Source organism: Sinohyriopsis cumingii, chromosome 15 (assembly GCF_028554795.1).
Source record: "Sinohyriopsis cumingii isolate HCF-2022 chromosome 15, ASM2855479v2, whole genome shotgun sequence".
NCBI lineage: Eukaryota > Metazoa > Mollusca > Bivalvia > Unionida > Unionidae > Sinohyriopsis > Sinohyriopsis cumingii.
In genome coordinates this window covers 108,248,117-108,273,153 of record NC_142975.1, presented here as the reverse complement: position 1 = coordinate 108,273,153, position 25,037 = coordinate 108,248,117, and the positions used below count along the sequence as shown (strand labels likewise).

The following is a 25,037-nucleotide window of genomic DNA, read 5'->3' as shown; positions in this document are numbered from 1 at the left end:
TATGGAAATATCATTGTTGCTGTAAATCCTGATTTAGACATGTGTTTCATATTAGATTTAGTCAAGTTGGTCAGGGAAACGGACTAACTTTGCAAATTTACCTACAGTGCCTTAAAATGTACATATTTTTTCATGGAAAATGTCTGCACGATCAAGCTGTTGCTTAGAGAATTTTCAAAACATGGCATCCAGTAAGTGATACACGATTGCTTTAAACATGACAATTTTATGCCATAACAGAAATTCTATATCAGATTGCCTTGAAAATAATGATGTTATGACATAACAGAAGTTCTATATCAGATCATGTTGAACATAATGAATTTATCCCAAAGTTTTGGAGGACTTTGAAATTTTGCAACAGATTACCTTGAACATACTGAATTTATGCCAGAGCTTTGAAGGACTTTGAAGTTCTCTATCAATTTGCCTTGAAGATAGTGTTTTTATGCTAGAGCTTTGAAGTTCTATGTCAGATTGCATTGAACATAATGAGTTTATGTCAAATCTTTGAAGGACATTCCTTTTTCTCACCTGAGTTTCCTATAAGGACCTCAATTCCTGGAGACTGAGGGTTCAAGACTCAGTTTTTGTCAGGACCCCAATTCCTGCAAACTGAGTTAGAAAAAGACTTCCAGTTTCAAAGGCCTACCAGTTTCAAAGGCCTTCCAGTTTCAAAGGCCTACCAGTTTCAAAGGCCTACACTGAGCTTTGTGTCACTGTGCATGAATAAATGTATAGTAATATCTTTATGCAGAATACAAATGAGAGAATACTGAAGTGATGGAGGTATTGTGTCACATGCTGGCAATATTTTCTTAACTTCACCTAAGTACATGTGATCCAATAAATCCTTTTATTTTCAAAATGAACAAATTTAGTAAACACATTTACAACAAACCTGAATTTGATTGTATACAGTCTGCTTTTTATGTCAAAGTGACATGTTAGAATGAGAACCATGTACACATCAAACATTCTAGTTTTTTGAAAAATGACTTGCTATTTATACATGTAAATATTCAGTGTATATAACTGTTTTTTAACTTTATTGTTGTTTTGACAACTTCTTAAAGAATAAGTATTTTTGTCCATTTTTTGAAAGTAATAAAATCTGGTCATACATTTTTGTTGTATCATTGTATCTTAAAATTAAGTTACAGAATAATAGTTTGAACATGTTACATTGGCATATTTCCACTGGTCAAGACAAGGAAAATAGTTATAAAAGTAAAAAAAAACGAATTTACTAAGACTTACATAAATATAAACCAAAGTTCCAAATTCTTGTCAAAGTTATTTTCGATTCCAAAACTATTAGCACTTACAAACAATAGAGCCATGATAGAAGTTTTGACACTTACGAGCAATGGGCTGAAATAGAGTTCTTGGCACATATAGTCACTGGACCAGGATAGAATTCTTGGCACTTACAAGTGATGGGCCAGGATAGAATTCTTGATACTTACAAGTGATGGGCCAGGATAGAATTCTTGGCACTTACAAGTGATGGGCCAGGATAGAATTCTTGACACTTACAAGTGATGGGCCAGGATAGAATTCTTGATACTTACAAGCAATGGGCCAGGATATAATTCTTGGCACTTACAGGTGATAGGCCAGGATAGAATTCTTGATACTTACAAGTGATGGGCCATGATCAAATTCTTGGCACTTATAAGAGATAATCCAGGATAAAATTCTTGGAACAGTATGAATTTAAATTTAAAACTCAAGACCAAGCTCAGGACCAACTTCTTGTGAGGTTCCCATTACTTTAATCTGGATGGGCTAGTTTGCCTGTGCTTTAATCTAGTTGGGGTCTCCTGCAGTGGCAAGGTAGTAGATCCTAACACTAATTCATATAGACAGTTGAATAAGTTTTACATGATATAGAGGTCAAACAAGGTTAAGACAGGGATATATTTCCATGCAGTATGTTCTGTGAAGAGGATACAGATGATGCCAACCCACCTTCTAACATGGACATTGCTATTATAACAGAAAACAATTCAAATGACATTTCAAAACAAAATAACCTCATGTCTTGTAACAAATTTAGCATGGATCATTTGGATGTCAGATTTAGCATGGATCATTTGGATGTCAGGTTTAGCATGGATCGTTTGGATGTCAGATTTAGAATGGATCATTTGGATGTCAGATTTAGCATAGATCATTTGGATGTCAGATTTAGCATGGATCATTTGGATGTCAGATTTAGCATCATTTGGATGTCAGATTTAACATGGATCATTTGGATGTCAGATTTAGCATGGATCATTTGGATGTCAGATTAAGCATGGATCATTTGGATGTCAGATTAAGCATGGATCATTTGGATGTCAGATTAAGCATGGATCATTTGGATGTCAGGCTCTTTAATGTTCATTCATATAATGCGATCTGACCCTACAATATTTCTGTAATTGCTAAAAGTTGAATGGATTTTTAAATTAATAACCTTCTAAATCTGCTGGATCAATTTAAATTATATTTGGGGTCATTGCATCTAAGCATTGCAGTATTTAATAATTATGATGTTTATCTGTCCAAAATATTTCCATTTTGTTACTATGAACAGAAGGATCATTAAACAGTTAAAAGCCATTCAAGCACTTTTGACAAAATTTGTCTTTGAGCATTCTCACATCTATTAACAGTGATGTCACTTCATCTTCCTTATGTCCAACTCTAATTAAAATAGCTACACTTAAATTTATTAGTTAATAATATTTTAGCATAATTAGTTAATTTTTTTCTATCACCATCATATCAATTATAAGCAAATTTGTCCTCAGACCTGATGTCAGTTAATTTCAAATGTAATCAATTATAGACAACTTTCGATCAATTATGAATCATACCCCAACTTCTATCTATGACAGTTAGAGGGGCATTTAAAAGTTCTGAATGTTAGAATATGGCACATCAAAGTTCTTTATTTGTGATTAGGGCTTCAGTGCATCCCTTCAAAGTATGTCCATGTATCTCTATACACTTTGTTAGTCCCATTATCCAATTATTAAATGCCAGTTTGCATGAGAATTTTTGGTATGGTGCTTATATGATGGGAAACTGCACTTTGAACCATATGGCAGCTTTCAAAATTGTCTGCCCCTCAGTGAATCTTTGATAATGAGATTCCACTAGAAATCACTTGAGCTAAATCAGGGCAGCATGAAGGATGTGGCAAAGTTTTGGATGCTGTGCTGTGTTAGGAAATTGTACAGATGGGTGGTTCCATAGTGTTCCACTACTTTTGGCAAGACTATGGAGGTATAAAAACGCCAAGTGACCCTAGCAGAGTCAGGCACGGGTACCTGGACTCAGCCATCTGTATTACTCAGCCATCTGGATGATTAAGCCATTTGGATGACTCTGCCATCTGGATGATTAAGCCATCTGGATTACTCTGCCATCTGGATGATTAAGCCATTTGGATGACTCTGCCATCTGGATGATTAAGCCATCTGGATTACTCTGCCATCTGGATGATTAAGCCATTTGGATGACTCTGCCATCTGGATGATTAAGCCATCTGGATTACTCTGCCATCTGGATGATTAAGCCATCTGGATGACTCTAACATCTGGATGACTGAGCCATCTGGATTACTCTGCCATCTGGATGACAAGGCCAATTGCATAAAAAATGATGCACATTAAAATCCCTTGACAGTCCAACTATGTCAAGTGATTTTTGGTCACCACTCAACTTGTTCAATTGAAACATTATTATTTTCTCTCATCAGGTTAAAAATAGTAAATCCTTGCTTTATTACCTTGGACTGTTTCACTCAAATGTTTCTTGTCACTCTTCCCATTAGCAAGTAGCGGTTTGGAAATTTGTTAAGCAGTCCAACTTCAAATTATTCTTCAAAATATTAAAACAGCTGACCTGTTAATTCTAGTAATAAAAATAGAATTATCTTCACTGTATCCACCGTCTTCATCAGTTACCCCCCATCACAACAGCCTCTTCCAGAATATGGGTCATCTTCCATAAATTTGCTACACCTTTGAAACAATGAAACCATCTCAAAATTGTTGGATATGACAGAGAATTACATATGTAAACTTTATCCAATTCAGCCTTGATATCAGTCAAAGAATACCTTAAAAGCATGATTGTGGAGTTTACACTATGCTCTTTGCTCAGTAGTGGAATAATTTTCTGATTACATTTTTGTCACTTTTACCTGCACATAACATATCTGCAGGTGTTAGGTGTGCTGCATTTGCAGCTGCATATCATTTTGTTGAATGCTATTTTGTCTACTGGTTGGCATTAAATGTATTGATGCTATTTTGTCTATTGATTTGCATTAAATGTATTGATGCTGTTTTGTCTATTGATTGATATTAAATGTATTGATGCTGTTTTGTCTATTGATTGGCATTAAATGTATTGATGCTGTTTTGTCTATTGATTGGCATTAAATGTATGTGATGCTGTTTTGTCCATTGATTGGCATTAAATGTATTGATGCTATTTTGTCTATTGATTGGCATTAAATGTATTGATGCTGTTTTGTCTATTGATTGGCATTAAATGTATTGATGCTGTTTTGTCTATTGATTGGCATTGTATTGATGCTGTTTTGTCTATTGATTGGCATAAAATGTATTGATGCTGTTTTGTCAATTGGCATAAAATGTATTGATGCTGTTTTGTCTATTGATTGGCATTAAATGTACTGATGCTATTTTGTCTATTGATTGGCTTTTGTCTATTGATTGGCATTAAATGTATTGATGCTGTTTTGTCTATTGATTGGCATTAAATGCTTTGATGTTATTTTGTCTATTGATTGGCATAATTTTTTGTGCTATTTTGTCTATTGATTGATATTAAATGTATTGATGCTGTTTTGTCTATTGATTGGCATTAAATGTATTGATGCTGTTTTGTCTATTGATTGGCATTAAATGTGTTTGATGCTGTTTTGTCCATTGATTGGCATTAAATGTATTGATGCTATTTTGTCTATTGATTGGCATTAAATGTATTGATGCTGTTTTGTCTATTGATTGGCATTAAATGTATTGATGCTGTTTTGTCTATTGATTGGCATTGTATTGATGCTGTTTTGTCTATTGATTGGCATAAAATGTATTGATGCTGTTTTGTCTATTGATTGGCATAAAATGTATTGATGCAATTTATCTATTGATTGGCATAAAATGTATTGATGCTGTTTTGTCTGTTGATTGGCATAAATGTATTGATGCTGTTTTGTCTATTGATTGGCATTAAATGTACTGATGCTATTTTGTCTATTGATTGGCTTTTGTCTATTGATTGGCATTAAATGTATTGATGCTGTTTTGTCTATTGATTGGCATTAAATGCTTTGATGTTATTTTGTCTATTGATTGGCATAATTTTTTTGTGCTATTTTGTCTATTGATTGGCATTAAATATATTGATGCTATGATAAACAGCAGGGTTGTGACACAGACACTCACACAGGTAAAAACAAAAACCCAGTGCATATTATATACTAGATGTACCATTAAAGACATTGACTACTATAATTACAATTAAAGTAAAGGGAGACAAGCCCACAGTGACTAATAAAATGTCATGTAAAAATAGATTTTGAGCCTTTTCCTATTAAATTCAAATTCCACAATAATGCAGCCTGAAAAAAGTGACTTTATAATTTTTTTACAAATTGATTGTGTTATTTCAAATTTCAACATAAAAGTTAAATAATTAATACAGTTATTATTATTATTATTATTATTATTATTATAGAAGACAGAAAGAAATATGCACATGATGCATATGGAATCTAAGTAAAAATTAAAATACTTGGACAATAAAGTTTTCTTTGCAAAATCAAGTTTGAGTACAAGTAGAAATAGAAATAATATTGCAAAATATTGACTGATATTTTTGGTATCATCTTAAAGTTAAGAAATCTAAGCAGATATTAAAATCAATAAAATTTCAATAATAATTTATATATTGATTTTATTTTCTAGTGGACCTTTGTAGAAATTATTTTTGTTGTGTTGCAAAAACAATAATAATAATGATGTCTACAAGACACGTTCTTTTTAAATATTAGTGAAATAGCTGACATGGTAAATATCATGCGTGTATGAAATAAACAACTTTATAGGGGAAAGACGGTTAAGTGCAGTCTGCAATATTGTGGAATGTTGGGATATTATATTAAAAGGGTTTTTAAAATATCCTCTTGTTATATGACATTTTTATAAATATGGAATTTCATCATTGTGGTTTCATCTCCTTGTTTCAAGTTATTACTGCTACAGCAGTAGATATCTTGTGTACAGCATACATGCCATGACCTTTTCATTGGCCTCTGAGAATGTCCACGTCACAATGCTGCAGCTTACCTTGTAGATGAGGCTGCCATGTCTACTAAAAATAGCATACCAACTTTATTTTTCTAAATTACACAAGTTTGCATGGTTTATAGTTCATAATGGATCAGAAGTTGACAATATATGTCAATTACTTTTGAAAAAAATTATTACAGTTAACATCACAATTACTTATATTCTGGCAGAGTAGTTGATTAAATTAAATTATTTTTTTAATAGTTATACTTTAATTACTTTTGATTTTATTTTTTTTATAAAATCACAAATATATTACAGAGGATCATCCACTTTTGGAAACAGATTTACAGTTATATGAAAATTGCATCTTCATCAGTAAATGTATTTTACATTTGGAAGAAGGTCATAGAAATTCCCATTTACTAATACATACAGACACTCCCATTTAGTAATACATATAGACAGTCCCATTTACTAATACATACAGACACTCCCATTTAGTAATACATACAGACACTCCCATGTACTAATACATACAGACACTCCCATTTACTAATACAGACACTCCCATGTACTAATACATACAGACACTCCCATTTAGTAACATATGTAACACTCATTTAGGGCCCCGAGTGGCCGAGTGGTCTAAAGCGCTGTCCGTTACGGATCACTGCCATCTCACCTCTGTCTGCATAGGTTCGAGTCTTGGATTCAGCCAATGTGAGTATGTGAGAAAGCTTGCCAGTAACTTCTCGTGGGTCGGTGGTTCTTTCCGGGGTTTTCCCACATTCTTCCGCCACCATTAATACTGGCCGCCATGTATAGACTATTGTGTGCTGAAAAATGGCATTAAAAAAACCTACAACAACAACACTCATTTATTTGCATGTATATACACCCCCATTCAATCATACATATAGACAATCCCATTCAATAATACATATAGACAATCCCATTCAATCATACATATAGACACCCCCATTCAATCATATAGACACCCACTTCAATCATACATATGGACACCCCCTTTCAATCATACATATAGACACCCCATTCAATCATACATATAGACACCCCCATTGAATAATACATATAAAAAAACCAATTCAATCATACACATAGACACCCCCATTCAATAATACATATAGACACCCCCATTCAGTCATACATATAGACACCCTCATTCAATCATACATATAGACACTCCAATTCAATCATACATATAGACACCCCCATTCAATAATACATATGAACATTCCCATTCAATCATACATATAGACACTCCAATTCAATCATACATATAGACACCCCCATTCAATAATACATATGAACACTCCCATTCAGTCATACATATAGACACCCTCATTCAATCATACATATAGACACTCCCATTCAATCATACAGACACTCCAATTCAATCATACATATAGACACCCCCATTCAATCATACATATAGACATCCCCATTCAATCATACATAGGCAATCCCATTCAGTCATACATATAGACACCCCCATGTAATTATACATATAGACACTCCCATTCAATCATACATATAGACACCCCCATTCAATCATACATAAACAATCCCATTCAGCCATACATATAGAAACTTCCATTTACTAATACATATAGACACTTCCATTTACTAATACATACAGACACTTCCATTTACTAATACGTACAGACACTCCCATTTACTAATACATACAGACACTTCCATTTACTAATACATATAGAAACTCCCATTTACTAATACATACAGACACTCCCATTTACTAATACATACAGACACTTCCATTTAGAAACACATGTAGACACTCATTTACTAGCATATACAAACACTCCCATTCAGTCATACATATAGAAACTCCCATTTACTAATACATACAGTCACTTCCATTTACTAATACATACAGACACTCCCATTTACTAATACATACAGACACTTCCATTTAGAAACACATGTAGACACTCATTTACTAGCATATACAAACACTCCCATTCAGTCATACATATAGAAACTCCCATTTACTAATACATACAGTCACTTCCATTTACTAATACATACAGACACTTCCATTTACTAATACATATAGACACTTCCATTTACTAATACATACAGACACTTCCATTTACTAATACATACAGACACTTCCATTTACTAATACATACAGACACTTCCATTTACTAATACATACAGACACTTCCATTTACTAATACATATAGACACTTCCATTTACTAATACATACAGACACTTCCATTTAGTAACACATGTAGACACTCATTTATTAGCATATACAAACACTCCCATTCAGTCATACATACAGACACTTCCATTTACTAATACATATAGACACTTCCATTTACTAATACATACAGACACTTCCATTTACTAATACATACAGACACTCCCATTTGCCAATGCATATAGAAACTCCCATTTAGTAACACATGTAGACACTCATTTACTAGCATATACAAACACTCCTATTTAATAATGAATATAGAAACTCACATATGCTAAATTATTGACACTCCTCTTTTTGCTGGCATATATAGACACTCTCATTTATTAACACATAGACACATTAACTAACTTATGTAGACACTGCCATTTACTGATTCATATAAAAACTGCAATTTACGAACATATAGAAACACCCATTTACTAGCACATAGACACTTCCATTTACTAGCACATAGACACTCCCATTTACTACTGTAACACATAGACACTCACATTAACTAACTTATGTAGACACTGCCATTTACTGATTCATATAAAAAATCCAATTTACTAACATATAGACACTCCCATTTACTAACACATAGATATTCCCATTTGCTAACACAAAGACACTCCCATTTACTAACACATAGACACTCCCATTTACTACTGTAACACATAGACACTCACATTTACTAACATATACCTCTCCATTAATAACATGCGCACATCAGGGTCCAAAAACAAAGACCACACTATAAGCGAGGGCGCAAGTTATCGAGGGACCTCCAAAAACTCCGCTAGACATCCAAAGAACTGCTGGGTTGAGGGGGAAAACTGGGCTGTTTAATGACTGAATCCTTGTTTTATAATCTCGTTGAGAATAATTGTCAATAAAGCGCTTTTTCTGATGAAGTTGTTCATTATACTGTATAAATGACATTTATTTTCAAAATGTCCAACATCGGAAAGATCAATAACATGATTCCATCTGGTTTCAACAACCAACATGGTGCACAATGTTTTTGTGTATTACATCACGGCACTTTGTTTTATTAAATAGTCTGGGTCCCGGAGTGGTGAGTAATTTTATTTGCAAAACAAGGAATCTACTTATCAGGAAACCAGACTAACTGTCGATACACTACCAAACAAGATTCCTTTTTCTCAAAAGAATGCAACATTTATTTTGTGAGTCAATCGTCTATGTCAAAATTCAATTTTGTATTGTTAAGTTTGTAACATATGATGCCATGATTTCATTGCAAGTAATAGTGAAACTTCTTATCATCCTTAAAGATATTTCTATATGTGAATTCAGGAATTCTCTGAAACTTGAGTTGCTCACAATGGTCCATATCTGTGAAACAAAGTTCTTTATTTGACAAAGTTCTCATTTTGCTTGGTTGCCTTGCTTTCTTTGATCACAATTATGAATGAGTCAGTTATTTTAAGGTAATTTAATTAGATTACATACACAATAAGATTTATAACAGTGTTCGATTGATCCTAAGCATGTAAAATTTTTATGCCTTTTAACTTTTTGGTTTTATTCCACCTCCTTTATTTCATTCAAAAGATATAAATAATGTGATAATAGAAAAGGAGGCTAGCTTTTTATTTATTGCAACAATACAACAAATGCTTCTGCTAATCTGATAAAAAAACACAGCACATAATTAGGTTCTCAGAGAAAATGGTTGCGGACATAGCTGTTATGGTAGATTGACACATTTTACGTTTAATTACGAGAGGACATGTATTTATGATGATTACGCTTAACACGAACTAAAGGATAGAACTAGAACATAAATTTCAATTGATAAAAAATAATTTAGTTGATATTTTAGTTGATATTTATTTATTAAAGTACAGCCGCCACTAGGTGTAAGTGACATTTTCATTGATTGAAAATTTCCTGTAATATAGCTAATTATAGTAGGCTAGGAATGTCGTTTGGAAAGAAAATATAACAAATTATATGACTTCTTATTAAAAGTTGATATTTCATAAAAAAGTTGATTAAAATTTCCAGGTCCTATCTACTGTTTTTGATGATAAAATGAGCAATATATCAAAGTTTCCATTGCCAATTTTGATTGTGATTTTCTTTAAGTTCAACATCTGGTGGCATAGTGGTTAGAGCATCCGCCTCGGAAGCGGAAGGTCGTGGGTTCGATCCCTGGTTGAGTCGTACTAAAGACTTACAAAAATGGTACTAACAGCTGCCTCGCTTGGATAACAGGATAATGTGACTGGGTGGGACATCATGCTACATGACTGCGGCATGATGCCCCAGTGCTGGACATCACTATAAACTGTCACACTGCAGACATCATAGCAATATGACTGAATTTGTTTTAAAGCTACATTAAAAATCCAAATCACACACACACACACTCAAGTTCAACAAACAGGGATACATTTTTTGGTATTTTCTGGTTTAAAAATGGGATCCATGCCTGACCCCGCATTATAAGCGGGTTCGCGAGCTATCAGGTTGCAAGTTATTGATGGAGTGGTGTATATAGACATTCCCATTTACTACTATAACACATAGACACTCACATTTACTACTGTAACACATAGACACTCACATTTACTGCTGTAACACACAGACACTTCCATTTACTACTGTAACACATAGACACATTTACTACTGTAACACATAGACATTCACATTTACTACTGTAACACACAGACACTCCCATTTACTACTGTAACACATAGACACTCACATTTACTACTGTAACACATAGACACTCACATTTACTACTGTAACATGTAGACACTCACATATACTAACATATAGAGACACTCACATTTACTAACATATATAGACACTCACATTTAGTAACACACAGACACTCAGAGTTATTAACATATATAGAAACTACCATTTAATAACACATAGACACTCCCATTTACTAACAAAGACACTCCCATTTACTAACACATAAGTACTCTAATTTATACACTTAAACACAATTACTAATACAGACACAGTTAATTTTACTAATATCTATAGACCTCCCATTTACACAAACAATCATACAGACACACCCATTTGCTAACATATATATATAGACACTCCAGTTTACTAACATATGGACATTCCCATCCACCTACACATATACCGGTATGTATCCATGGGGATTATTATGGGCTGTTTTGCAGAGTCTTAATTCAACAACATTCAACAGTACATTTTTGTTACAGGTCTTGACATCAATGAAGTTGACAATAATGGAAACACCTGTCTGCATTTCAGTGTGACTAGAAAAGTCACTGAAGAGGTACATTATTAAATACCCACTTAATCTTGCATGATGGCTGATCTGGTTTTCAATGGAGATATTCAATCTGTAATTCTGTATCATGCATTCTGTATCACACACCTAAAGTTTTGGTATCAAACACACGGCTTGGAACTAGTTTTTTGAGTTAAAATATTAAATAACAGTCCACTTCTAAAATTACTTATTGTTATATGTTTCAAATTATTAAAAAATGGCAACCTCATTTGTAACTTTAAGAAATGCAGTTATATTTAGTGAAAATGGCTGCTTTTGATGCTGGATAAAATGAGAGAGCACTGTAAGTAGTGAAGAGCCAGTTAAGGTGCATTTGTTGGTATCTAGGATGAGAAATAATTAGAGTTTGTTGAGATTGACAACAGTATCTTCGACTGAATGTTTGACAATAAGTTATCAGATGAAGTTAGTTGCATGTGCAAAGTTAAATATGAGAGAGAGAGAGAGAGAGAGCAAGTAATTTGCTGCTGAAATCTTGTATTGAAATTTTAAAACTCCAGACAAAGTAAGAAATACTCATAGAATGATGTCAAGATTCAGGGCATGGTTAGAAATGCCCCATGTTTGGACAAAACTTTATCTCATGTTTAATTCCAAAGAGATATTCCACAATGTAAATCATCTAAGATACCAAACAGAGCTAAAATCCACAGAAGCTTCAGAGTTTCAAAGATATGGTAAGGAAGCAAGTTTAAGTGGAATAACCTAATATTTGTCTATTAAAATTCCAAGAAATCGAATTCATTTAGTAAATCTGAGGATAAAACTTATAGTTATAATGGGTTATCAGTATTCATTGGAGGTTGTTCTATAAATATAATTTGTTGTCAGGATGTAAACAAGTTTAAAAGAGTAGTGTTTTTACTATTGAATTGCTTTAAATCTCAGTAGATTTATATAATTTTTTAGGATTTAAATGTTTTATTCAGAAGTTTTGTCTGTATGTATAATAAACATGTATGGAATTGCAGGATGTCACCCCCGCTGAGACTATCATCATGTATCTGATCCAGAAAGGTGTGGATGTCAACATCAAAAACCAGGATGAGCAGATGGCATTTGATCTGGCACCTGATCAACTGAAAGTACTTGTAGAACCTAGGTAAGATGTCCACTATACTGAAACAATCACAGTAAAATCTAATCTGAGTTACCTCTCTCATGAGGGATCACCTGTCATTTATTAGCTAAAGCATTGTTCATAGATATATTTTAATATTTAAATGCACTGTTGTGAGCAATCAGAGGTTACATTTATCAGGCAGAATATGTTTTAACACTGCTATGAATGACGGCATCACAAAACCAGATACAAACACTGCTATGAATGACTGCATCACAAAACCAGATATGAACACTACTATGAATGACTGCATCACAAAACCAGATATAAACACTGCTATGAATGACTGCATCACAAAACCAGATATAAACACTGCTATGAATGACTGCATCACAATGACTGCATCACAAAACAAGATATAAACACTGCTATGAATGACTGCATCACAAAACCAGATACAGACACTCCTACAAATGACTGCATCACAAAACCAGATAACAAACACTGCTATGAATGACTGCATCACAAAACCAGATATAAACACTGCTATGAATGACTGCATCACAAAACCAGATACAAACACTGCTATGAATGACTGCATCACAAAACCAGATATAAACACTGCTATGAATGACTGCATCACAAAACCAGATATAAACACTGCTATGAATGGCTGCATCACAAAACCAGATATAAACACTGCTATGAATGAATGCATCACAAAACCAGATATAAACACTGCTATGAATGACTGCATCACAAAACCAGATACAAACACTGCTATGAATGACTGCATCACAAAACCAGATATAAACACTGCTATGAATGACTGCATCACAAAACCAGATACCAACACTGCTATGAATGACTGCATCACAAAACCAGATATAAACACTGCTATGAATGACTGCATCACAATGACTGCATCACAAAACAAGATATAAACACTGCTATGAATGACTGCATCACAAAACCAGATAACAAACACTGCTATGAATGACTGCATCACAAAACCAGATATAAACACTGCTATGAATGACTGCATCACAAAACCAGATACAAACACTGCTATGAATGACTGCATCACAAAACCAGATATAAACACTGCTACGAATGAATGCATCACAAAACCAGATATAAACACTGCTATGAATGAATGCATCACAAAACCAGATATAAACACTGCTATGAATGACTGCATCACAGAACCAGATACAAACACTGCTATGAATGACTGCATCACAAAACCAGATATAAACACTGCTATGAATGACTGCATTATAAACACTGCTATGAATGACTGCATCACAAAACCAGATACAAACACTGCTATGAATGACTGCATCACAAAACCAGATATAAACACTGCTATGAATGACTGCATCACAAAACCAGATATAAACACTGCTATGAATGACTGCATCATAAAATCAGATATAAACACTGCTATGAATGACTGCATCACAAAACCAGATATAAACACTGCTATGAATGACTGCATCACAAAACCAGATACAAACACTGCTATGAATGACTGCATCATAAAATCAGATATAAACACTGCTATGAATGACTGCACCACAAAATCAGATATAAACACTGCTATGAATGACTGCATCACAAAACCAGATATAAACACTGCTATGAATGACTGCATCATAAAATCAGATATAAACACTGCTATGAATGACATCATCACAAAAACCAGATGTAAACACTGCTATAAATGACTGCATAATAAAATCAGATAGAAACACTGCTATGAATGACTGCATCACAAAACCATATATAAACACTGCTATGAATGACTGCATCACAAAACCAGATACAAACACTGCTATGAATGACTGCATCACAAAACCAGATATAAACACTGCTATGAATGACTGCATCACAAAACCAGATATAAACACTGATATGAATGACAGCATCACAAAACCAGATGTAAACACTGCTATAAATGACTGCATCATAAAATCAGATATAAACACTCCTATGAATGACTGCATCACAAAACCAGATATAAACACTGCTATGATTGACTGCATCACAAAACCAGATATAAACACTGCTATGAATGACTGCATCACAAAACCAGATATAAACACTGCTATGAATGACTGCATCATAAAATCAGATATAAACACTGCTATGAATGACTGCATCACAAAACCAGATATAAACACTGCTATGAATGACTGCATCACAAAACCAGATATAAACACTGCTATGAATGACTGCATCACAAAACCAGATACAAACACTGCTATGAATGACTGCATCACAAAACCAGATATAAACACTGCTATGAATGACTGCATCACAAAACCAGATACAAACACTGCTATGAATGACTGCATCATAAAATCAGATATAAACACTGCTATGAATGACTGCATCATAAAATCAGATATAAACACTGCTATGAATGACTGCACCACAAAATCAGATATAAACACTGCTATGAATGACTGCATCACAAAACCAGATATAAACACTGCTATGAATGACTGCATCATAAAATCAGATATAAACACTGCTATGAATGACATCATCACAAAAACCAGATGTAAACACTGCTATAAATGACTGCATAATAAAATCAGATAGAAACACTGCTATGAATGACTGCATCACAAAACCAGATATAAACACTGCTATGAATGACTGCATCACAAAACCAGATACAAACACTGCTATGAATGACTGCATCACAAAACCAGATATAAACACTGCTATGAATGACTGCATCACAAAACCAGATATAAACACTGATATGAATGACAGCATCACAAAACCAGATGTAAACACTGCTATAAATGACTGCATCACAAAATCAGATATAAACACTGCTATGAATGACTGCATCACAAAACCAGATATAAACACTGCTATGATTGACTGCATCACAAAACCAGATATAAACACTGCTATGAATGACTGCATCACAAAACCAGATATAAACACTGCTATGAATGACTGCATCATAAAATCAGATATAAACACTGCTATGAATGACTGCATCACAAAACCAGATATAAACACTGCTATGAATGACTGCATCACAAAACCAGATATAAACACTGCTATGAATGACTGCATCACAAAACCAGATACAAACACTGCTATGAATGACTGCATCACAAAACCAGATATAAACACTGCTATGAATGGCTGCATCACAAAACCAGATATAAACACTGCTATGAATGACTGCATCACAATGACTGCATCACAAAACCAGATATAAACACTGCTATGAATGACTGCATCACAATGACTGCATCACAAAACCAGATAACAAACACTGCTATGAATGACTGCATCACAAAACCAGATATAAACACTGCTATGAATGACTGCATCACAAAACCAGATATAAACACTGCTATGAATGACTGCATCACAAAACCAGATATAAACACTGCTATGAATGACTGCATCACAAAACCAGATATAAACACTGCTATGAATGACTGCATCACAAAACCAGATATAAACACTGCTATGAATGACTGCATCACAAAACCAGATATAAACACTGCTATGAATGACTGCATCACAAAACCAGATATAAACACTGCTATGATTGACTGCATCACAAAACCAGATATAAACACTGCTATGAATGACTGCATCACAAAACCAGATATAAACACTGCTATGAATGACTGCATCATAAAATCAGATATAAACACTGCTATGAATGACTGCATCACAAAACCAGTTATAAACACTGCTATGAATGACTGCATCACAAAACCAGATATAAACACTGCTATGAATGACTGCATCACAAAACCAGATATAAACACTGCTATGAATGACTGCATCATAAAATCAGATATAAACACTGCTATGAATGACTGCATCACAAAACCAGATATAAACACTGCTATGAATGACTACATCACAAAACCAGATACAAACACTGCTATGAATGACTGCATCATAAAATCGGATATAAACACTGCTATGAATGACTGCATCATAAAATCAGATATAAACACTGCTATGAATGACTGCATCACAAAATCAGATATAAACACTGCTATGAATGACTGCATCACAAAACCAGATATAAACACTGCTATAAATGACTGCATAATAAAATCAGATAGAAACACTGCTATGAATGACTGCATCACAAAACCAGATATAAACACTGCTATGAATGACTGCATCACAAAACCAGATATAAACACTGCTATGAATGACTGCATCACAAAACCAGATATAAACACTGATATGAATGACAGCATCACAAAACCAGATATAAACACTGCTATGAATGACTGCATCACAAAACCAGATACAAACACTGCTATGAATGACTGCATCACAAACCCAGATGTAAACACTGCTATAAATGACTGCATCATAAAATCAGATATAAACACTGCTATGAATGACTGCATCACAAAACCAGATATAAACACTGCTATGATTGACTGCATCACAAAACCAGATATAAACACTGCTATGAATGACTGCATCACAAGACCAGATATATACACTGCTATGAATGACTGCATCACAAAGCCAGATATAAACACTGCTATGAATGAATGCATCACAAAACCAGATACAAACACTGCTATGAATGACTGCATCACAAAACCAGATGTAAACACTGCTATAAATGACTGCATCATAAAATCAGATATAAACACTGCTATGAATGACTGCATCACAAAACCAGATATAAACACTGCTATGATTGACTGCATCACAAAACCAGATATAAACACTGCTATGAATGACTGCATCACAAAACCAGATATAAACACTGCTATGAATGACTGCATCACAAAGCCAGATATAAACACTGCTATGAATCACTGCATCACAAAACCAGATATAAACACTGCTATGATTGACTGAATCACAAAACCAGATATAAACACTGCTATGAATGAATGCATCACAAAACCAGATATAAACACTGCTATGAATGACTGCATCATAAAATCAGAAATATTGCTGATCTTGACATTTAATCCTTAGTGACCATGGTGACTCAGAAAGTCTGCAGGCAGAGTGCAAATTGTTCTCATCCCAGTTTAAAGAACCAAAAAGGATATGAATATTGTTGGGCCTCTGGTTTTCTTAACCCTATAGGTAGTAATGCATGTAAGTGTATCCAGACTAAAGTAAATGCATTACTAACCTACCATTGTAGTGCTGAAGTCATGTAAACCTACCATTGTAGTGCTAAAGTCATGTAAACCTACCATTGTAGTGCTGACTCTAGTCATGTAAACCTACCATTGTAGTGCTGACTCTAGTCATGTAAACCTACCATTGTAGTGCTGACTCTAGTCATGTAAACCTACCATTGTAGTGCTGAAGTCATGTAAACCTACCATTGTAGTGCTGAAGTCATGTAAACCTATCATTGTAGTGCTGACTCTAGTCATGTAAACCTACCATTGTAGTGCTGAAGTCATGTAAACCTACCATTGTAGTGCTGAAGTCATGTAAACCCACCATTGTAGTGCTGACTCTAGTCATGTAAACCTACCATTGTAGTGCTGAAGTCATCTAAACCCACCATTGTAGTGCTGACTCTAGTCATGTAAACCTACCATTGTAGTGCTGACTCTAGTCATGTAAACCTACCATTGTAGTGCTGAAGTCATGTAAACCTACCATTGTAGTGCTTAAGTCATGTAAACCTACCATTGTAGTGCTGAAGTCATGTAAACCTACCATTGTAGTGCTGAAGTCATGTAAACCTACCATTGTAGTGCTGAAGTCATCTAAACCCACCATTGTAGTGCTGACTCTAGTCATGTAAACCTACCATTGTAGTGCTGACTCTAGTCATGTAAACCTACCATTGTAGTGCTGACTCTAGTCATGTAAACCTACCATTGTAGTGCTGAAGTCATGTAAACCTACCATTGTAGTGCTGACTCTAGTCATGTAAACCTACCATTGTAGTGCTGAAGTCATGTAAACCCACCATTGTAGTGCTGACTTTAGTCATGTAAACCTACCATTGTAGTGCTGAAGTCATGTAAACCTACCATTGTAGTGCTGAAGTCATGTAAACCTACCATTGTAGTGCTGAAGTCATGTAAACCTACCATTGTAGTGCTGACTCTAGTCATGTAAACCTACCATTGTAGTGCTGACTCTAGTCATGTAAACCTACCATTGTAGTGCTTAAGTCATGTAAACCTACCATTGTAGTGCTGACTCTAGTCATGTAAACCTACCATTGTAGTGCTGAAGTCATGTAAACCTACCATTGTAGTGCTGACTCTAGTCATGTAAACCTACCATTGTAGTGCTGAAGTCATGTAAACCCACCATTGTAGTGCTGACTCTAGTCATGTAAACCTACCATTGTAGTGCTGAAGTCATGTAAACCTACCATTGTAGTGCTGAAGTCATGTAAACCTACCATTGTAGTGCTGAAGTCATGTAAACCCACCATTGTAGTGCTGACTCTAGTCATGTAAACCTACCATTGTAGTGCTTAAGTCATGTAAACCTACCATTGTAGTGCTGACTCTAGTCATGTAAACCTACCATTGTAGTGCTGAAGTCATGTAAACCTACCATTGTAGTGCTGACTCTAGTCATGTAAACCTACCATTGTAATGCTGAAGTCATGTAAACCCACCATTGTAGTGCTGACTCTAGTCATGTAAACCTACCATTGTAGTGCTGAAGTCATGTAAACCTACCATTGTAGTGCTGAAGTCATGTAAACCTACCATTGTAGTGCTGACTCTAGTCATGTAAACCTACCATTGTAGTGCTGAAGTCATGTAAACCTACCATTGTAGTGCTGACTCTAGTCATGTAAACCCACCAATGTAGTGCTGACTCTAGTCATGTAAACCTACCATTGTAGTGCTGAAGTCATCTAAACCCACCATTGTAGTGCTGACTCTAGTCATGTAAACCTACCATTGTAGTGCTGACTCTAGTCATGTAAACCTACCATTGTAGTGCTGACTCTAGTCATGTAAACCTACCATTGTAGTGCTTAAGTCATGTAAACCTACCATTGTAGTGCTGACTCTAGTCATGTAAACCTATCATTGTAGTGCTGAAGTCATGTAAACCTACCATTGTAGTGCTGACTCTAGTCATGTAAACCTACCATTGTAGTGCTGAAGTCATGTAAACCCACCATTGTAGTGCTGACTCTAGTCATGTAAACCTACCATTGTAGTGCTGACTCTAGTCATGTAAACCTACCATTGTAGTGCTGACTCTAGTCATGTAAACCTACCATTGTAGTGCTGAAGTCATGTAAACCTACCATTGTAGTGCTGACTCTAGTCATGTAAACCTACCATTGTAGTGCTGAAGTCATGTAAACCTACCATTGTAGTGCTGACTCTAGTCATGTAAACCCACCAATGTAGTGCTGACTCTAGTCATGTAAACCTACCATTGTAGTGCTGAAGTCATCTAAACCCACCATTGTAGTGCTGACTCTAGTCATGTAAACCTACCATTGTAGTGCTGACTCTAGTCATGTAAACCTACCATTGTAGTGCTGACTCTAGTCATGTAAACCTACCATTGTAGTGCTTAAGTCATGTAAACCTACCATTGTAGTGCTGACTCTAGTCATGTAAACCTATCATTGTAGTGCTGAAGTCATGTAAACCTACCATTGTAGTGCTGACTCTAGTCATGTAAACCTACCATTGTAGTGCTGAAGTCATGTAAACCCACCATTGTAGTGCTGACTCTAGTCATGTAAACCTACCATTGTAGTGCTGAAGTCATGTAAACCTACCATTGTAGTGCTGAAGTCATGTAAACCTACCATTGTAGTGCTGACTCTAGTCATGTAAACCTACCATTGTAGTGCTGAAGTCATGTAAACCTACCATTGTAGTGCTGACTCTAGTCATGTAAACCCACCAATGTAGTGCTGACTCTAGTCATGTAAACCTACCATTGTAGTGCTGAAGTCATCTAAACCTACCATTGTAGTGCTAAAGTCATGTAAACCTACCATTGTAGTGCTGAAGTCATGTAAACCCACCATTGTAGTGCTGACTCTAGTCATGTAAACCTACCATTGTAGTGCTGAAGTCATGTAAACCTACCATTGTTGTACTGAAGTCATGTAAACCTACCATTGTAGTGCTGACTCTAGTCATGTAAACCTACCATTGTAGTGCTGAAGTCATGTAAACCTACCATTGTAGTGCTGAAGTCATGTAAACCTACCATTGTAGTGCTTAAGTCATGTAAACCTACCATTGTAGTACTGACTCTAGTCATGTAAACCTACCATTGTAGTGCTGAAGTCATGTAAACCTACCATTGTAGTGCTGACTCTAGTCATGTAAACCTACCATTGTAGTGCTGAAGTCATGTAAACCTACCATTGTAGTGCTGACTCTAGTCATGTAAACCTACCATTGTAGTGCTGAAGTCATGTAAACCTACCATTGTAGTGCTGACTCTAGTCATGTAAACCTACCATTGTAGTGCTGAAGTCATGTAAACCTACCATTGTAGTGCTGAAGTCATGTAAACCTACCATTGTAGTGCTGAAGTCATGTAAACCTACCATTGTAGTGCTGACTCTAGTCATGTAAACCTACCATTGTAGTGCTGAAGTCATGTAAACCTACCATTGTAGTGCTGAAGTCATGTAAACCTACCATTGTAGTGCTGAAGTCATGTAAACCTACCATTGTAGTGCTTAAGTCATGTCATCCCACCAATGTAGTGCTGACTCTAGTCATGTAAACCTACCATTGTAGTGCTGAAGTCATCTAAACCTACCATTGTAGTGCTGAAGTCATGTAAACCTACCATTGTAGTACTGACTCTAGTCATGTAAACCTACCATTGTAGTGCTGAAGTCATGTAAACCCACCATTGTAGTGCTGACTCTAGTCATGTAAACCTACCATTGTAGTGCTGAAGTCATGTAAACCTACCATTGTAGTGCTGAAGTCATGTAAACCTACCATTGTAGTGCTGAAGTCATGTAAACCTACCATTGTAGTGCTGACTCTAGTCATGTAAACAATAATAATAATAATAATAATACTAATGCTTTATTTATAGAGGGTGACTCATTAGTCAAGGACTATTCTCCCTTGAGGCCCTCTTAAGGAGAGTATAACAATGCACATTATATGAAGATGGCAATAATTACTGTTTATTTTAACATGTTTAGTATTAAAATACTAAATTCCATTATCTGTTAGAAACACATACATGCTCATGATATCTTTTCTTAAATACTCTAATATTTTCAGCAGATTTTACATGTAGTGGAAGCTTATTCCACAGCACTGTACCAGAGTATTGAAAACTCTTTTTAAATTGCTCTCTTCTTGGTTTTGGTATTAGAAGGTTTCCATGTGATATTGATCTCAACTGGTATTGTGCTGAAAAAGGCCTGAATAAGTCTTGAAGATACTCTGGTGCAGTTCCATGTAGACATTTATATAAAAGAACTGCCTTGTGAAAATCTATCTTGTCATATATTGTGAACCATTTGAGTTCTGTAAATAATGCTTTTGAGGGATGATCAACAGATGCATCTAAAATTACATGTGCTGCTTGTTTCTGAAGTTTATAAATCCTGTCAAGCTCAGATTTGGCACAGTTTCCCCATACATTAGAAAAATATCCCATTGTTGGAAGAATATATGACTTGTAGTATAGACTGCGAGTTTCCATAGGTAAATATTTCTTGATTCTGCTGAGAAGGGCAATTTTGGATGATAGTGTTTTACAAAGCTTATCAATATGGTCATTCCATAATAAATTATTATCTACAGACACACCTACAAGCCTTTCATGTTTGACATTTTCTAATGGATGATTATTTATTGCAAGAGACAGTTTTGGGTTCCCTGACTTGTGTAGCTTTTGTGATGTCCCCAAAATCATACATTTTGTTTTACCTTCATTAATTACCATCCTATTTTGTTGTGCCCAGTTTTGGACTCTGATAAGGTCTGAGTTTAATTTCATTTGGATAACTTCAGTATCAGAACTAGATGTATACAAAGTTGCATCATCTGCAAACAAATCTGTGTTTGTGGATTCATTATTTAATGGTAGATCATTGATATAGATAAGGAAGAGGAGAGGGCCCAAAACTGAGCCTTGAGGGACTCCTGAATGAATAGTGCAAGTTTGAGAGCTAATATTGCCAATGCTTACTTGTTGAGACCTTTGGTTTAGGTATGATCTAAACCAGTTTAAAGAAGAATTGTCAAATCTGTAACAGTTCAACTTTTGCAGCAGAATTTCATGATCAACAAGATCAAAGGCTTTCTTGAAGTCAAGGAAAACAATCCCAGTCATATGTCCATTATCCATTTCCTTCAGCCAAAGATCAGTTAATTTGGTAAGTTCTGTTTGGCACGAGTGGTACTTTCTAAATCCTGATTGAGCTTTATGAAATAGAGAGTATGTTTCAAAAAATTTATAGACCTGAATGGCTACATGCTTTTCAAATAGTTTTGACAATACAGGTAGAATTGATATTGGTCTGTAATTTCCTGGATCCTCCTTTTCTCCTTTCTTAAAGATAGGTGTAACCTTTGCACATTTCAGTGTTTCTGGAAAATTACCACTCATTATACTTAAATTTATGATATGCGTTAGTGACTTTGTTATTACTGGTGCAGCAATTTTAAGAATTCGTGGACCAATACCATCCAATCCAGAGGATTTATTAATATTAACCTTAATTAGCATATCAGAAACATCAGCTTCACTAACATTAGCTATTGAAAAATAATTATTATCAGGAATTTTAGCTTTTATAAATAATAGAAGAGCATCAAGTTCAATTGGATATATTAGTCTGGTTCTGAATACTCTTACTGGAGATGCTTATGAAGAAATTGTTGAACATTTCCACAATGTCTTGTACAGATGTTGCTGTATCATCATTTTGCTTAAGTCTAGGGGGAAGACAACTGTTCTTGCGTGGGTTCAGCTCTTTTAGATGCTTCCACAATGTTTTGGTACTCTTACTTTCATTAATAGCCTGTTTATAGTAGTTCTCTTTTGCCTTATCTATCAGGTGCTTAGTTCTATTTCTCCACTTTCTATAGCTTTTCATGTCTTTTTTCTTGTGGAAATTATCTCTTAGGTGCCTAGCCTCATTGATCTCAGGGGTAATCCACTTGGGTGTAATTTGGTGTTTAACCCTTTTTGTTTTAATTGGGGCATGCTTGTCTAAGGCTGCATTGAACATCTGATACCATTTGTCCAAGGCAGTGTTGACATCAGCTATAGTGCAGACTGATTGGAAAGGTTTGCAAACTAAATCATTTAAGAACATTTCCTCATCAAACTGTTTGAAGTCCCTGTATTGAATTTCAATGTGTTGGCCATTTTTAGATGATTTCGGAACATATCTAGTTATACAGACTGGGTAGTGGTCACTCAGTGCATACACTGGTACCTTAATTTCACTTACGTTTTCAGGTTTATTAGTATAGACATGATCAATGATAGTAGCATTTTTATCCGTTACTCTAGTTGGGGTGTTAATTAATTGAGTAAAGTTGTAAGTTTCAAAGCTACTTATCCATGTTAATGATGGAGTTTTCATATAGTCAATGTTAAAATCACCTAATATGATAATTTCTAAATCTTCCTTAAGTAATGCTTTTTGAATTTGAACCTCAAATCTATCAATCCAATCAGCTGTGGAACTAGGTGGCCTGTAAACCGAACATAAGAGTATTGGCTTTGATTGGGCAAGGGTTACTTCGATCCAGATACTCTCTACCCCAATAGTCTATAGATCAACACGTCTGTTATAACTAATGGAACTGTCTACATAGAGAAGAATACCCCCATTCCCCATGGATTCCCTATCTTTTCTTTCAAAGTTGAACCCCTGTATTTGGAGAGCCAAATCATCAGTATCGTCAGAAAGAAAGGTTTCACATAGACCTAGAATATTGACTGATCTAGTTTGCTGTAATATTAACTTTATCTCATTCAGTTTAGGGATGATGTGTTGAATATTTAGGTTGATTACTTGCAGACCTCTTTTGAGGAGGCCAAATACATGACAATTTTGATCAGAGGATTGATCTTCAGACAAGGCAGTAGGCAATGTATTGTTTTTAGACTTGACA

At 35.0% G+C, this 25,037-nt stretch overlaps 1 protein-coding gene across 2 annotated transcripts in view; it reads left to right on the top strand.

Annotated features, from left to right (window-relative positions):
* The window catches only part of LOC149782445 (E3 ubiquitin-protein ligase MIB2-like), a 174,729-nt gene that overhangs the window by 136,948 nt on the left and 12,744 nt on the right, over nt 1–25,037 (top strand). For both annotated transcript variants that reach the window (XM_089933859.1, XM_089933860.1), the window contains 2 exons: nt 11,770–11,846; nt 12,836–12,966. In XM_089933859.1, coding sequence (XP_089789985.1) covers nt 11,770–11,846; nt 12,836–12,966 — 208 coding nt within the window. The remainder of the gene's footprint in view (nt 1–11,769; nt 11,847–12,835; nt 12,967–25,037) is intronic.